This window comes from Emys orbicularis, chromosome 2 (assembly GCF_028017835.1).
Source record: "Emys orbicularis isolate rEmyOrb1 chromosome 2, rEmyOrb1.hap1, whole genome shotgun sequence".
NCBI classification, from domain to species: domain Eukaryota; kingdom Metazoa; phylum Chordata; order Testudines; family Emydidae; genus Emys; species Emys orbicularis.
Genome location: NC_088684.1, coordinates 216130636 through 216148014, shown reverse-complemented (window position 1 = coordinate 216148014; position 17379 = coordinate 216130636). Strand labels below are relative to the sequence as shown.

At 43.8% G+C, this 17379-nt stretch overlaps 1 protein-coding gene across 1 annotated transcript in view; it reads right to left on the bottom strand.

The window, feature by feature from the left end:
* Window positions 1-1469: 1469 nt before the first annotated feature.
* ACAD11 (acyl-CoA dehydrogenase family member 11) overlaps window positions 1470-17379 on the bottom strand; it is a 59322-nt gene continuing 43412 nt past the window's right edge. The window contains exons 14-20 of the mRNA XM_065399243.1: window positions 12431-12497; window positions 11295-11380; window positions 11005-11076; window positions 9552-9706; window positions 6243-6359; window positions 5081-5190; window positions 1470-1584 (exon numbers count right to left, since the gene is read on the bottom strand). Coding sequence (XP_065255315.1) covers window positions 1470-1584; window positions 5081-5190; window positions 6243-6359; window positions 9552-9706; window positions 11005-11076; window positions 11295-11380; window positions 12431-12497 — 722 coding nt within the window. The remainder of the gene's footprint in view (window positions 1585-5080; window positions 5191-6242; window positions 6360-9551; window positions 9707-11004; window positions 11077-11294; window positions 11381-12430; window positions 12498-17379) is intronic.

Genomic DNA, 17379 nt, shown 5'->3' with positions numbered 1-17379 from the left:
TAAGTTCAGCTGGGTAAAGTGCCATTATTATGGCCATAACTAAAAAATGGATGAAATTTTACCTTTGTCTGTAAATATGTGCACATGAGGAAAGAATCTGTCCTTTAATATTCAGTGGTATGGTTTTGCTGAGGTCACAGTCTGGTCTACTGAACACATGCCATTGGCATAGGGGATGGCTACCTCTACGCTACAAGCTTGAGTATGATCCCTCTGCCTGTGTATAGACTCTCATCAAGCTAGCAGAGTATAAGTAGCAGTGTACACTTAATAGCATGAGTAGCAGCAATGGAGGCTTTGCTGAATGAATACCCACATTCTGGACTGAGTTTGTGTGGCCTGCAACACTTGCTCCCTAACTAATAGTTCCTTCTAAAACTTGATATGTTAATAAGTGATGCATAGTAAAATCAATATTCAATGTCCTATATGATGCCTGTCTGTCACTACACTGCTGAAGAGCTGCAGAAAGTGTTTCTTTACAACCAGCCAGAACAAGGCTAGAATCTGAGAGCAAGCAAGAGCTTTCTCTTGTTTCCTTAATTCTCTCTCTCTCTCTCTCTCTCCCCCCCCCTCCCCCTCCCCAACTCCTACAGACTTGACTTTACACAAGGTATAGACCGTTATTACTTGTCAGTGGTAGGCTGGATCGTTCGGTAGATTTAAGGCATTTTTGGCTTGTGCTACGAGCAACCCTTATCTAAGATTTTTGCCTTTAGGAATGACCTAAAAGAAATGTAAAAGCAGCAAAGAGTCCTGTGGCACCTTCTAGACTAACAGACGTATAGGAGCATGAGCTTTCGTGAGTGCATCCGAAGAAGTGGGCATTCACCCACGAAAGCTCATGTTCCTATACTTCTGTTAGTCTAGAAGGTGCCACAGGACTCTTTGCTGCTTTTACAGATCCAGACTAACACAGCTACCCCTCTGATACTAAAAGAAATGGAGTCTCCCTAAACACTGTTGTTGATCCTTGAGCAAAGCAGCAGCATTGGACTGTTGTGGGAGAAATCTTTTATTCAGACTTATTCAATGCATTAGTGACACTTTAAATCTCAAACCGTAAACTGCAAGCTTTAGCTGGATGCAGTGCCTTAAGTGAAACCATTTCACAAACATAACATTCGACAGACAGCTTCATAGAGGCCTTGATTGAGAGAACATCAGTACAACATAAGAACAACTAAGGGCTTGATAAAGTAACCTTTCAGGTCACTAGCTGGAAGATTAACTGGAAAAATGTTATTTAGCAGCTTAGGACTCAGGTACCTCTAAGCAAAACAAATTCAAGTTACCCTTGAACTATTAAACTTATCAGTGTAGAATGTAGAAAATTAACATTTTGGTAAATATTAAAAATATAGGTAATTTTAGTTCAAATACCCTCAGTGTTGCCCCCCCTCTAAATCATTCGGAGATATTCCTTATAAAACAGAAGTAATGCTATTGTACAACTCGACTAAACTTTATTACATTTTTGAGGTCAGTTGCTTGGCTTTGTCCCGTAGTTCCAGTTTTGCAATTGCTGAGAGGTGAACTTCATCAGGCCCATCAGCTATTCGTAGGGTCCGAATAAAGGCAAACCTGTGTAAGATGATGTTCTGAAATTAGTGTGTATTTTAGAGCCTGCAGTGCCAGCACCTAATAGTGTGGCTTGGTATGTGACAGCAAAAAAATGCACCCCAAGATTTTCTTTTATAGTTACATGTCTTCTCAGTAAAAACCTAAAGTAGGCTGTTTCCTTAATACATGAAATAAAGAAACTTGTGTTGCTAGAATTGTTTGAACAGAACTGGTTATAGGGAAGGAGCCACTCTTAATGAGTAGCAGTAGCCTAGAAGAAACAGGAGTCAATCCAAGCTGGAAATTCTTCAAGACTAAATCCAGCTAGGAAGCCAGGAGCTTTTTTTATGCATTTACAGGATCGGAGCACTTGGAAAAGCCAGCGTCAAACTGATTTAGGAAGCAAGCCCTTCCACGTCTGCTGGCAATTGCCTGGGGGAAGAGCCTATCCTATTTGCACTGCCAGATGATGAATCAGTTTTTACTGTAATGTAAGCAGCCTGTTTAGAGATTTCAGATACACAGAGCCCTGAAGTTAGAATATCAGGGTTGGAAGGGACCTTAGGATGTCATCTATTCCAACCCCCTACTCAAAGCAGGACCAATCCCCAAATGGCCCCCTCAAGGATTGAATTTACAACCCTGGGTTTAGCAGGCCAATGCTCAAACCACTGAACTATCCCTCCCACCACAAGTTAACTGGTGCTATGTTGGGAATAGAGCCATTTATCCTTCTACAACTCTTAAGTACCATTTCCTTTTCACTACACCCAAGCTGCTACAGTTCCCTTGGGTATCAACTGTAGTCATGCTAGCTGCTGTTTTTAGTCCCCATGTAGGTCAGCTATAGACTTGTCTGCTACTGCCTCTGAGCAACTGGATCTGTCCTTTCACCGCAAGCAGTAGATGTTATGTTGTCAGAGAGAGGTCCTCAATCATGGGTGGTTTTTTTGGGGGGGGGAAGTAGTAACCTTTAGGGGGATGGAACCAGCACCAAGGTGAAAGGTGTGTATGTGTACATTGCCATTAACCACTGTGGGCTGGCCCCTGTCAGCTGACTTGGACTCAGGCTAAGGGGCTATTTGACTGCAGTGTAGCTGTTCAGGCTTGGGCTGCAGCCTGTGGTCTGGGACCCTCCAGCATCTTACACTGTAGTTAAACAGCCCCTTAGTGGAAGCCAGCTGGGATGGGCCCCCCTAATTGCAGTGCAGAGTACATCACACTCTGGCCATGCAACCTCATGTCTGGCCCCTAGAGGGGGAGAACTACACTTAAGTCTCACTTCTAACTCTGGAAATGCACTGTTATATTACAGTACTACCTGGATGACCCATGGGGACTAGGCTCCCTCCCATGGTGATGGGTATTATACAAACAGGTCTTGAAGCAGGTGCTGTCTTATTAAGAGGATGAGAGTGGAAACAAAGTGCCTTGCCCAAGATCACAGGGAAAGCTGGGACGTGAACCAGGAATCCCCATTCCATTGCACTGGTCTATTCTCAAACAATGTGCTATTGCCATCAGTAGGGCGTGTGTGCCTCTGAAATCAGAATTGTATTTTGGCCCATAGATGAGAGCAAACTGACACATCTAAGCCAGCTATGAGAGAAGCAATATTGAAACAGGAGTAGCCTGTGCCCATGTCTTGTAGTGGAGTGAGTCCATCACTGCTCCTTGATTGCCAAAGGATGGCATGGTATAGCTGCCTTGGCAGCTATTGCTGGCCTCTAAACTGTGACTTAGTGCTCTGATAACAGAACCTGGTACTGACAAGCTTCAGGACACACTATCTATTTTTCAAACTTCTACTTAGCTGCTGGGATCATAAGTGCAGCAGGTATAAGGGATATTTTCATTGTCAACAGTACGGTGCTCTATTGCAGAGACAAAGGGTTACATGTTAAGTCCTTAAATAAGGTTGGCAAAAGCACTCTGAACTGACCCTGAAGACCCAGCTTTGGAAGTAAACTTTACTCTAGCTCTAGGGCAGATTCTGCTCAGATTGATAGATTAACTTTGTAAGGGGGAAAGGATGAATATATCACTCTCTTCAAAGCTCCTCTTCTGGACTGAGCCCCCTCACGTGACAGATTAGCTGGAGTTGGTTTTAGAAAAATATTGTGTAAAATGTAGATTCTCCATCACTGAGTCATCAGAAGATCCAGTCTTGGTAAGACACACTAGTTCAACCCCAAGTTATAGAGATCAATGCAAGAATCACTGGGTGAAATTCCAGTGCATATTATGCAGGAAGTGCGAGTAGATTACAATAGTCCCTTCTGTCTTAACTGAATAAATTTTATTTTGTATTTCACCTCTACTCTGAAGTGGCATAATGCCTTTGAGTACAGGAGACAAAATTCTGCTTTCAGATGCAGCCCCACTGATTTCAATGGAGGTGCAAGAGTACAGCAGGGTTAGAGCTGGGCAGATAATGGATTGTTCCATTCACTGGCAGTTGCACCAAAAAAAAAAAAAAATCATTTTGGATCAAACTGAAAATGGAATTCTAAGGGTATGTCTACACCCAGCCGCTAGTTCGGCGGCTGGCAATCGAAGTTCTGGGTTCGACTTATCGCGTCCAGACAAGACGCGATAAGTCGAACCAGGAAGTGCTCGCCGTCGACTGCGGTACTCCAGCTAGACGAGAGGAGTACCGCGGAGTCGACGGGGGAGCCTGCCTGCCGCGTGTGGACGGAGGTAAGATCGAACTAAGGTACTTCGAACTTCAGCTACGTTATTCACGTAGCTGAAGTTGCGTACCTTAGTTCGATTTGGGGGGTGAGTGTAGACCAAGCCTAAGTTTGTCAAAAATCAAAAGAGCAGCAGCATGTCTTAGCCACTGGGCTCTGGGTCATTCTGTCAAAACTGTTTCACTTATTTATAAACAGTAACTAGAGTAGGGACTTGAATTTAGGGCTTACCTAGGATATTGGAGACCCACATTCAAGTCCCTACTCTAGTTACTGTTTATAAATAAGTGAAACAGTTTTGACAGAATGACCCAGAGCCCAGTGGCTAAGACATGCTGCTGCAATGTGAGACTAAAGTTCAAATCCCTCAGTAGGCAGAGGGAGGAATTGAACTTGGGTCTCCGATATCCCATGAGATTGTCCTAACCCCTGGGCTAAAGGTGATCAGGGAGCTGGCTATCTCCCCCACTCCTCAACCTTTAAAAATCTAGTCATTTGCTTTTCTGAAAATGCCTGAGGTTGAAACAAAATTTTGAGGTTGGGTCAAAATTTCATGTTTTTGAAATTACTAAACCATTTAGAGTATTTTGGGGTAGTCAAAACTATCTGACAAACTTGATGAAAAGTCACATAGTTTTGGGTCTGTTGAAACTGCATTTTTTTTTTAAATCAAATTACTTGCCAAAAAGAAACTGCCCAGCTCCAGTCCCAGCAGAATTTGGCTCAATCCGACCTGAAATGCAGAGCCTTTTAACCAGTTTGACAAGAAAGGGGAAATACTGCTAGTGTTTGAGAAACATGGGATAGATATCCCTCCTACTCACATACGAGCCAAAGGAAAATCCTGAGAAACTCCAGCTCCTCCACAAACTTGGATTGCATAGTCCACCACTTTAAGGACAGCTCTGGGTGCAACCACCTTGATCATAGCTATCTGTATTTTAACAAAACAAACAAACCTGAATGTAGGAGTTTTCCACCATAAGGGGTGTAGGAAATGGGAATTTCACACAGCTCTGGTCCTGTTTTTTCCACAGGCCCAGTTCCAAGAGCTGGATTGCAACAAGCTGTGCATTTGCCACAACTCAAGGATTTGGGATTGCAAGCTTCCACTCCACCTTTAATGTGACTATACCCTGACCTTCAGGAATGACCTGAGTGGCTACAAAAGGTTATTCAGTCTTTGGACACACTCAATTCTTGGTCTCTCAAAGACTGCCAACTGCTTTGTCCTATGATGGGGACACTTCTAGAAATTGGACTAACATGTCATATCAAATTTGGGCTATATTCAAATAATTGTTGCAAGGTGCTAGCTCCCAAAGAAAGGTGGGGTACTTCGCACCATGCAGGATTGTGCCATTAGAGAGTAAGGTTCTGTACCTATCCTCTAGGCCATCCAAATGCACTCCACCCCATTTACACCTTTAGGCTTAGAGTAACAAGTAATGATTTCACCTGGAACATAAATAAATATATCCGGTAAAAGATTACCAATATCCATCAATGACTGGGCATCTTTAACCTGTTCTAAGTGGCTAATAAACAGTAGTGACCAAAAATATCAAGCTTTTGCACAGGAGGGGCAAGAGAGCACAGATTTAAGACAATGAAGTGACTCTGATTTCAGAATTTCCCCTGGTATTTCTTTTGCTGGATTCACTGGGATAAATCTATTAAGCAGAACTGATTGGAAAAGGGCAAGGAGGTGCCAGGAAATTAAAAAACAAAACACCCAAGTTCTATTTTTCAAAACACAGCAAGTTCGCCATTTTTTTTTGACAACTGGAAAAAATATCTTGTTAAAAAATAAATGGAAAATTGAATTTTCTGTGAAAGTGTGCTCTTCCATAAACAGGCTGGGGTTTGTCAAAAAATTTCCACCAGCTCTATTAAGATAGGAGCGAATCCTGAAAGTGGGTCCTTTATTACTTTAATTTTTTCCCCTCAATGACCAAAAAAAAAACCAACCCCAACCCTGCTTACCTCTTTCCTTGCTTGTGCACTGCCCTTGGTATCAATGCTGCTGGCTGCTTTCAGTGTAAGCAATCGGGCCTGCTCAATAGCAATGCGGCTTTCAGCAATCCAATGGGCAACAACCTCCTGTAGAGACATAAAGAGAAAACTGGGGGCATGAAACAGACCAACATCATCCGGGTTTCCAGAACAACCCTTTGCCTCTCTTAGCTATACACTTGCAAAGTTTTCAATGCTGGATGTTTAAATAAGGCTCCTGGATAGAAGCGGGCTGATCATGTGTACTCAGCACTTCTGAAAATCAGCCCACTTCTTCTACATATGAGAGAACCATAAATTAAAACTAACTAGACACACAGTCAACTAATAAAAGCTTTTCTCATCCAACTACCGACCCCTTAAGCCCAAGGCCTAAGTGGACAGAGAGATGGCAGTGTGTCTTCGTGGATGTGACGGGCAATATCCAGCCTCAGAGTTGCTGTGGTTCTGCTCTTACACTAGAATCTAAAAAGAGAGAGAAAATAGGGTTACCATTCATCTGGATTTACCCGGACATGTCCTCCTTTTTGTGTTAAAAATAGCATGGGGGGGAATTTGCAAATCACTAAAAATGTCTGGGATTTTCCCCCCCAGGCAGAGCGAGGCGCGGCTGGGAGGGCTCCAGGAAAGTCAGCCGCTCGCATGGGGCTCTGGCAGCCAGAGCCCTTCCCCCGCAGCTTGCCGGGCTGGACTCCGGAGCAGCTGTAGAGCTCCTCCTCCCCGCCCCCGCACTCTGAGCCGGCCGGCCGGCCGGGCCGTTTGCATCGGGCCTCGGCAGCTCCTCCTCCCCCCACTTCTCCTTCTCCCCCGCTCCGGCAGCACTGTGCGGGGGCAGGGACCGGGTTGTGTGTTGCGCTGGGGAGCGCAGCCACGTGTCCGGCTCCGCACAGAGCCCAACACCATGTTCTGAGCGGCAGGGTAAGGGGGCCAGGGGGCAGGAGAAGGGGCAGGGAGATTTTGGAGGAGGCAGTCAAGAGACGGGGGGGGGGGTCGGGAGTTCGGGGGGGGCTTTTGGGGGGGGTGGAGAAGGTTTTGGGCAGTCAGGGTACAGGTAGGGGGTAGGGTCCTGGGGGGCAGTTAGGGTGGGGGAGAGTCTTAGGAGGGGGCAGTTAGGGGACAAGGAACAGGGAGGCTTAGGTAGGGGGTGGGGTTCTGGAGGGCAGTTAGGAGCAGGGGTCCCAGGAGGGGTAGTCAGGGGACAAGGAGCGGAGGGGGCTGTCAGGGGGCAGGGGTGGGGAGAGGGATCGGAGCAGTCAGGGGACAGGGAGCAGAGGGGTTTAGATGGGTCGGGAGTTCTGGGGGGGGCTGTCAGGGCGTGGGGAGTGGTTGGATGGGGCGTGGGAGTCCCGGGGGTCTGTCTGGGGGTGGGGGTGTGGATAAGGGTTGGGGCAATCAGGGTACAGGTAGGGGGTAGGGTCCTAGGGGGCCAGTTAGGATGGGGGGAGGGTCTCAGGAGGGGGCAGTCAGGGGACAAGAGGCAGGGAGGCTTAGGTAGGGGGTGGAGTCCTGGGGGGCAGTTAGGGGCAGGGGTCCCAGGAGGGGGCAGTCAGGGGACAAGGAACGGGGGGAGGGTTGGGGGTTCTGAGGGGGGCGGGAAGTGGGAGGGGCAGGGGCGGGGCTAGGGCAGGGCTCCTCCCGTCCTCTTTTTTGCTTGCTGAAATATGGTAACCCTAGAGAAAAGAACCACCCAACTGCCCCTCCTCACTTGTTTGGCTCTTCCCATTGCTCTGGCTCTGTGCACCTGCCTGCTTGCTACTCAGACTCCCCACTCCCCTCATGCTCTAGTAGTGTTGCCTACTTCTCCCCTACTTGCACCTCCTCTCGTTGCTATTACTACCTGTTCAAACCCACCTCCCTGCAAAGTCCTTCCATGACACGCCAAAAAAAAAGTGTCAGGGACTAAGTTCAATTAGTTATCGCAAATGTCCAAATCTGGGGGGGGAGGGCAACCTAGGGAAACAGTTGTGCTGTGGTTCTTAGTGCATTTGCCCTTTACTATTTTTGCCAATGTATTACTAGTCCCACTATAGTCAATTGCACAAGCTCAGCTTGTTTGCAGTAATTTAAGACCTTGATAACAGCCCTTCTGTGCTAAGTCTTTCCTGTCTGAGGCTGCCCTTCAGGGGGAACAGCATCTGGGCTATTCACAAATGATAAAAATTCCATTTTGCACCTTTTGTGAACACAGCCGGCCACAGCCTCAGTTAGTGTAAGTCAATGTAGCTGAGGATCTGGCCCAATAATTTTACCCCACATTCTTGTTTCTAAGCCTATGTTAGTGTTGTGGGCAGGAGAGCGCTCCTGATACCAACGCGCTGTTCACACCGTCGTCACTTGCCACTGGAGACAAAGCCTAACTTCCTTTGTTTATTTGAAAGGGACTCTGACCACGTGTGCACTTGGTGATTCCACTGTTGGACATGCTAACGGTAGTACTTTAGTTTTGTGTTTAATTGTTCCATGTGATGTGCTGAGACGCTTATACAGCTATTTCTAATGATATCAGTTCTGTATAACCATTTTCTAGAATCTGCTGCAATCACTTCCTTCTTCCCAAGCCTTTACTTTGTGGAAAAAAGACAAACAAACATTTGTGTCTGCTTGGCCGAGACCCAGAAATACTTGATGTCTGCCAACCAAAGGAAGTCTTCAGCACATCAATTTACAGACATAGCAAAACAGGCAAATGCTGTCAGGAAGGAATGCCTGGCAGATCAGGCCAAATACTCAGCCTGGCCTTAACATTGATTTGCACTGGCAAAAATGAAGTTATTTTCTGGCTATGATCACACAGTGCCCAGTCTCTGACTGGGCCCACAAGTCAAGGCTAGACAGCCAAGTGCCCAATAATGGTGAATGCAAATTGTGCCTGCGGAAACAAGTCCAGGGTTTGCAGACCAGCCCTGCCTCTGGAGTCCTGGTCCATGCTGATCAGAGAAAACCAGCCAAAACTCTGCTACAAAATGTGTATTTAAATACAGTGAATGGGGCTTTAGTACTTGTTAGGAAAACAACTATAGGAATTCACTCAGATTGCAGATCTTGGCACAATCAAAACTGAGACTCTCCCAGCCTTAGTATTTTCTTTCCTATCTGAGACAGATATTTAACCTACAGTATCTCCAGAGTTGATGGGAATTGGCGATTATGTGTAATGCTGCCTGACATCTCAACCTTTTCTAGAGTGATTGTTACTGTGGATGTTAGAATCCCAAGCTTCCACATGAGCTAAGCAAAGGGGTATTCATAGCAAACTAGGCAAAGAGGTAGTGTGCTTACATGCTGGTACAGTTTCTTCCCAAAGGTCACCCTCTGAGCTGCACGCTCACACATTATCTGTAGAGCAGATTCAGCTGCACCTATGGATCTCATGCAGTGGTGAATACGGCCTGGCCCAAGCCGACCTTGAGCGATCTCAAAACCCCTTCCTTCACCTGTGTGGTGGGGAACAAAAAAAGAGAGGTGGGAAACAAAATGGCCACGTGGAACTCATTTCAATGCTTCAAATAACCGCGCACCTCTGCTCTGAAGAAAATCAGTGGCCATACTGCAGGCATTGTCTGATGCTATCCTAGAGAGGAGCTTCTTTACAAAGATTATTTTGCAGCACTGTAGCCATTTTAATTGTTTAATACCTATATGTATTCACATAAAGCAACACACACTAACTCCCACTCTCTGTTCAGGTTCTGTCAATAGTATTTGTGCCTAAGGGGTTATTATTCTGGTTTCCAGTTGGGTTTGAATTACCTAATTATTTCTTACATTTTTATCAACTTTATGGGATTTGAGGTCTTTTAATTTGTGGTTTCCAGAGCGTAACTGATGAATGTCCAACTGAAAGATCAGTTCCAAGGGTGATTCAATAAAACTCTGATTCAGCAAAGCACTTACATGGTGGGCAAAGAAGCTATATAAATCCTAGCTTCTCCCCAGATGAGACTTGGCGTAAGTCAGAGAGGTCAAAACGTTCCTCCTACAAGAAGGGGCAAGTAATACCTATTGTTGCCTATGCAGAATTCTGACGAGATCAGGCTTGTTCAGGATAGTATAGCCGTAGGCAACATCAGAATTCTGTTTTGAAAGACTTTGAGGCAGACCTGTCTGTTGAGAGGCCTGGGCTGTATTCAGAAGGAATCAGGAAGGAAGGGAAGCCTCTAAGAGGTTTGTTTGTTCTTGGATAAGAACTCCATAGCTTTTGCTTTGGCCTGCCACAGTGCAGGAGGAATTTTGGCACTGCTGGTGCAGCAACCATATCTACTTAAAAACCAAAAAGATAAAAACAGAGTATTCTGCAGTGTTAGGTTATTGGAGGAGGGGGGAAAGATAACATTCCAAACCCTTTTCCTGGCTGAGCAAAAGGTCAATAGGTTGGAAACAGATTAAGCACAATTAGTGGATACTTTTCTGCTATGAAGAGGAGACAACTCAGATGCTGCAGACTAGTAAGAAATGTTTGGAGGCAGAAAAGTACAGCTAAGGGACTGTGTGCTGGCCCAATTCAACCCCTGTTGACACTACTGTCAAGAATGAACTCCTCTCTCCAAGAGGCAGCTCCTGGAAAAACTGTCTTTACATCTAAACATATAAAGGAAGAACAAAAGCTTAATGGCATATTCCTTACATAGTAAGGTTATTCATCAGAGCTTTCATCAGATTTTAAAAGGACATAATTACTTTAAGTTAGTGTCATTGCAGTGACTTTCAAAGAACAGTTAACAGTGAAGCTCACCTAGTATTAAATTGGAGGCAGGTACTCGCACTTCATTAAAATGTATTTCAAAATGTCCACCGTGGGGCTGATCTAATTACACAAAGAAAAAGCAAAATATCCATGTATAAAATTGGTTCTATCCAATATTCACTCACAAATTACAGGTGCTCAGTACTGATGTGCCTATTAGATATGCATTCGAAGAGTGTCTTTAGTACTTTATGTTTATAGTATAATTATTACTCCTGAGATCCCGAGTAGGCTAATACAAATGCAAACGTGGCTGATAATTACGATTTCCTCCTTACCCAGGTAGCCAAACACGGAAAGAGGTCTTATAAGCTTCAAGCCTGGTATGTCCAGTGGAACTATGATCATACTGTGCTGTCTGTACCTGATCAAGACAAAAGTAACAGGAGAAATCTCAATAGCTATTTTAGATTTTTTTTTTAAAGTACAACTTTTAAAAAGTTTTGTATGATCTGTACTCTCCTGTGCTACACATGTGGGTGGAGATGTAGGAGAGAGATGTGTTTAAGAATGGGGTGACGGGGGAGAAATGAAGGTAAAATTCTGCGCCCGGAGGGCTGGGCAGCTGGACATCGGGTTCCAACACTTAGAGAGGGGTGCCAGATAGAAGGTGTGCGCCCTGAGTGTGAGCCTAAGGTTTTATAGTAAGCATCAAAATAGATGCCTTCATATTTTTCTCTCTGCTTGATGTATGTGTAAATACAATACATCATGTCAGGAATAGTTGGGTTGAGAAGACTGAGGAAATACTAAGGTCCCTGTTTTCAGAACGTGTAGTATGAACGAACTGTTAGACCCCCTGATCCAATTAACTTTTCCATATATACTGGCATTGCGATCTTGCCCCATTTAAGTTCATGGGAGTTTTGGCATTAACTTCAGTAGGAGCAGGATTCAGGCCTTTGATTTGATTCTTGCACTTACTTTTTCTGATCTGGCAAACTGTATAGTTTTGCCTTTATTAATATTCATAGAACCATTCCCTCCTCTAGTTATGCTTTAATAACACACTTAATGAATTAAAAATGTAAACCAGGTCTGGTGGTAGATTTTAGTTTTAGAAAAGTGAGTATTTGTGATGTTGATTTTAAAGGATACATTTTCAAAAGGCTTAAGGGAGAACTAAAGACATTAAGGCCATATGTTGTCCTTGATCCAACCCACACAGATCAAGAGTACCTTATGACTTGGACTCTATCGGAGAAATTCTGAAGTTTGGTCAGTTAGATTTCTGAGGGTACGTACATGGCCTAAGGTTCCATTTCTAAACCATACTCAACTCTAACTGACCATGCAATTACAATTGTTCCATGTAAAGGTTTTGTGAGCAATGGGTGGTTCAATAAATGGGGTTTTGATTGGGTCTCATTGCTTGGATCCTGAACAAATGTCTCAGTGACCATTTAATTCTTACCTGGATGCAGAAAGATTTTTATTTTTGGCCATCACAATTGCGACTTTGCAATTTGTATTCCCAGCCCCTAAAAACACAAGAAATCGCTTTTCACATAAAAATCTCTCTAGGGAAGTAATTTAATGAAGTTTCACAGAACAACTTCTTACAATGTTTCTTTAGTGTAACCATGGCAAAGGTGAGTAATCTATTATCTATGCTGTTTCTGGGCTATTGAGTAGAAAAGGAAGTACAACCACCTATTTAACATGAGAAAAAAAAATCAAACAGAAAATGCCCTGGATCCAGTTCCATCATTCATTTTTATTTTCCTAGGAAAAAGATCAAACAAGGTGCTTGAAGAGGGGGTCTAAATTAATTCCATCACCCTTGCAGCTGAGCAAATAACAAAGGCAAGCACTCCCTCACTCAAGCCAGATGCTGCCCTCTTCAAGTACAGCCAGTTTTTTAAGCATTCTTTTTTCCCATTCGAAGTGCTTTGTTCTGGTTTCAAGACAAAAATAAACTCAATAGGAATTCTTATCTGAAAATACATAAGTAGTCTTTTGAACCAGCCACAGCATTATCTGATATATGTTTGTGTGACAGAAAACCAAAAATTTAATGGATAATCCAAAAGATTATTCTAGGATGGATTATATGGATCTAGATTACAATAGAGACTAAAACATGACTTGTCAACAGATCTGCTCCCCCACTATGATCTATTCAGAGACCCATCTCCTTGCTTTAGTACCATCACATAGCATTGGTCCTTTTTACATCCTACAGGAACACCATAGCTATAGGAGAGTGAGCTGGATTCTATTTAACCTTGCACAACTATCAGCGGAATTGTTAAATTGCCACGGCAACGCCAAATGAAGACATCACATGTACACAGATCGTGTCACTGAGGACAGGATTTGACCTGCAGGATCTTTATTACTGGTGGTAATGAACCAGAAGCACAATTTGACTGTCAGATCCCAAGCTGAGGCTATGTCTACATTACCGTGGTAAATTGACCTAAATTACGCTACTCCAGCTCTGTGAGTAACATAGCTGTAGTCAACATAGCTTAGATCGATTTACTGCGGTGTTTACACTGCGCTGGGTCGACGGGAGATGCTCTCCCGTCAACTTACTTTACTCCTCTCGTTCCCGGTGGAGTACCGGAGTCCACCGGTGAGCGCTCTGCCATCGATTTAGTGGGTCTTCACTAGACCCGCTAAATCGACCCCTGGTGCATCGATCGCAGCAGCGTCGATCCCGCGGTAGTGTAGACATAGCCTTGAGTTTGCTGAGCTGGTAGTTAGTAAATCCATCCTGTTTATGGTGTAAAGTGAAGTGGTTATACGGAGATCACTGAGACACAATAACACGGTAACCCCACGATGACACTTTTCAAGTCACACTTCAGGGTAGTACCTCACGCTAATGGAACATCTTTTCCATACACCAAGCCGTTTTTCACTAATTCAGTACAACGGTGCCCATTTGATATCAACTGACATTTAAACCATTCTCGTTTGAATAGCAGCTTTGAAAACATGTGAAAATGCTGCCCCAGCAGTGCTTGGGGGGGTCTCTACTGTATGGGGAAGTAGCTGGAAATGGAGTGACGATGACCAGAGTCAAGCTGCCATAGGAGCCTTGAAGATAACTACGGCCTGGGGAGCATAACCAGCCTGCCTTTGAAGAGAGCTACCACCACAAGAGCACAGCCACCTTGACACAGGAGCAATCTATAGTTGCATGTCCTAAGAGTGACAAGGGTGGGAGAGATATTTACTTTCTTCTGCTAAAGGCTGTTTTTGCTTGGAGGGCAAGAGTGCTGGCTGTTTACTTCCCTCTTTCTTGACACAACATTAGCTTTTCTTTAGGAGCGGAATTAGCAGCACTTTGTGAAACATAAGCTGGAGATGTAAAGTTTGCAAACTGAAATACCATATTGATAGAAAAATCTCTGAAAAAAGTCTGGAACAATTCACAAAATTCTGGATTAGTCTAGATTATACAGCAAAGTGTTCCCAAAGTAAAATACAGATGTCCCACTCAGCTGTAAAACAGATCAAGTTTGTACATTACAATGTACTGAGGAGAGGGGTGGGAGTCTCTTCTCCCCTCCCCCGTCTCCAGCACATCCATGGGGTAGGTTTCTAGGTAGCATTTTTGTGGAGGAACAGCTAATGTGATCGCCTGTGTCTCATGCCCCTAAGGACTCATGGTCTATAGACTCTGGGAATTGGTCATGAATAGAGGTGATATAACTAGTAACAGATATGGGGAATAGCACTGTATAGTGCACTGGGGAGTATTTATCTAAAGCTATTTTAATTTAGCATGTGTAAAGTAAAGGGTGCAGATGAAAACAATCACAGTATCAGACTGTCAGTGCTACAGAGATACCCAGGAAAAATATATCACCCCTTCCACTCAACAATGTTTAGCTTATAGTTGTAGTTTGTAATCCATGAGTACTGGTGTTATTTTCCTAACCCTTGAGTAATGCAGTTTTCATCATAAAACCTGTCTCAGGACAAATGTGACCTTCTGGAATTATTATTTAAACAACTGAAAATCATTTTAAACTGTCACATAAAAAAAACCCAGGAAAAAAGTTTCCATGACTGAATAATCATATAGTCCAACAACTAGAAAAACATTTCATTTTTAAGTTAGTGCATAGTTCAGCACTGAGACAAGACATCCGGTCAGATCTTATAAATCAATAGCACAAACAATGGCATGGAGAAAAGGAAATATCTCAATCTCGGGCGCAGCGCACAGGAGCCAGCAAACAGTGCTGAAAACGGGGAAGTCTGAGGTGAGAGATTGTAAGGGGAGAATGCTTGCGTGCATTCTCCGGGAAGAGGCAGGTCTACGTGACTGGGGACGCCCTACTAAGAGGAACAGACAGGCCTGTCACCAGAGCTGATCCAGCAAACGGATGAGTATGCTGTTTGCCAGGAGCTAAGATATAGGATGTGAACCTGAGACTTAAAAGGATCCTAATGGGATGAGGAAAGAACCCACTGATTTGTTCCCCCATGAAAGACAATGATACTGCTGGATTCTCACTGGAATGCATCAAGGGAGACTATGCCTGGCTGGGGAAGACATTTAAAGAAATGGAGGTTCAGGTGACCTTTAGTGGTATTCTCTCTGTCCTTAGAGGAGGAGAGTGAAGGTGAGACAAGATTATGATGATCAACAGATGGCTCAGGCAATGGAGCTATAAGAAGGGCTTTGGGGTGTTTGACCACTGGGCGGAATTCACAAATAGAGGACTGTTTTCATGGGATGGACTCCTCTTGAATAGAGAGGGAAATAGACTGCTGGGATGGAGGTTGGCACAACTGATTAAAACAGCTTTCAACTAGGAATTCGGGGTAGAGAGTTGGGAGATGCTCATGTAATCTCCATGCCTGATTCTAATGCTGAGCAGGAGGAAAATCAAGTAAGAGAGAATACAGCAATGGAGAATGGAACAATAGAGGGTTGAAGACATCAAGAGGAAAGTCACTGGTATTGGCACTAACAGTCAAGTAGGCAATACTGGCAGTAGAATGACCATACCTAATAGGGAGAGGAATCTGGGCAAAGCCAAGCAACAACAACTAAGATATATGTACACCAATGTAAGAACTCTGGATAACAAAATGGAGAAACTAGAATTACCGGTGCAGGAAGTGAAAACAGATATTATAGCAATAACAGAAACATGGTGGAATAATTATCATGACTAGAGTACAGGTATTGAAGGGTATGTGCTGCTAAAGATAGACAGAAATAAAGATAAAGGTAGTGGAGTAGCATTGTATATTAATGACAAGATAGACTGTAAAGAAATTAAAAGTGATAGAACAGATAAAACAATCTGTTTGGGTCAAAATCACTTTGGAGAAGAAAGAGGCTCTATGAGGATAGTGCTTGGAGTATGCTACAGACCCCCCCAGAATCTGATCTGAACATGGAGAGAGACCTATTTCATATTTTTTAAGAAATCAATACTACCAGGAATTGTGTAATTATGGAAAACTTTAATTTCCCAGATATAGACCGCAGGACAAGTGCTACTATATTCCTAGATGTGAAAGCTGACAGATTTCTTCACCAAATGGTCAACCGAACCAACAAAATACGACGCCATTTTAGATTTAGTATTGGTAAGTACCAAGGACCTCATAGAAGAACTGGTTGTAGAGGGCAGCCTTGGTTTGGGTGATCATGAGCTAATTCAGTTTAAACTAAATAGAAGGATAGACAAAAATTGGTCGGCAACTAAGGTCCTTGATTTCAAAAGGGCAAACTTTAAAAAATTAAGAGAAGTAGCTGGAAAAGTGGACTAGACTGAAGAACTCAAGAATCTGAATGTGGAGGAGGCTTGGAATTAGTTTAAGTCAAAGTTGCAGAAATTATCTGGAGCCTGCATCCCAAGCAAGGGGGGGAAATTCATAGGGAAGGGTTGCAGACCAAACTGGGTGAACAAGCATCTCAAACAGGTTATTAAGAGAAATCAGAAAGCTTACAAAGAATAGAAGATGGGATGGATCAGCAAGGAAAGCTACTTCTTGGAGGTCAGAAAGTGTAAGGATAAATTGAGAAGTGCCAAAAGCCAAGCAGACTTAGACCTAGGAATAGGAAATTAAAACCAATAGTAAAAGATTCTTTAGCCATATAAACGTAAAGAAAAGAAGAAGTGTGACTGTTAAACACTGAGGATGGGGTGGAGATTAAAGGTTATCTAGGCATGGCCCAGCACCTAAACAAATACTTTGCCTCAGTTTTAAATAAGCGTAATGAGGAGCTTAGGGGTAGTGGCAGGGTGGTTAATGGAAATGCGGATTTGGAAGCAGAAATTACCACATCCGAAGTGGAAATCAAACTCAAACAGTTTAATGGGACCAACTCGGGGGGAGTGAGGTGGGGCAGATATTCGCCATCCAAGAATATTAAAGGAACTG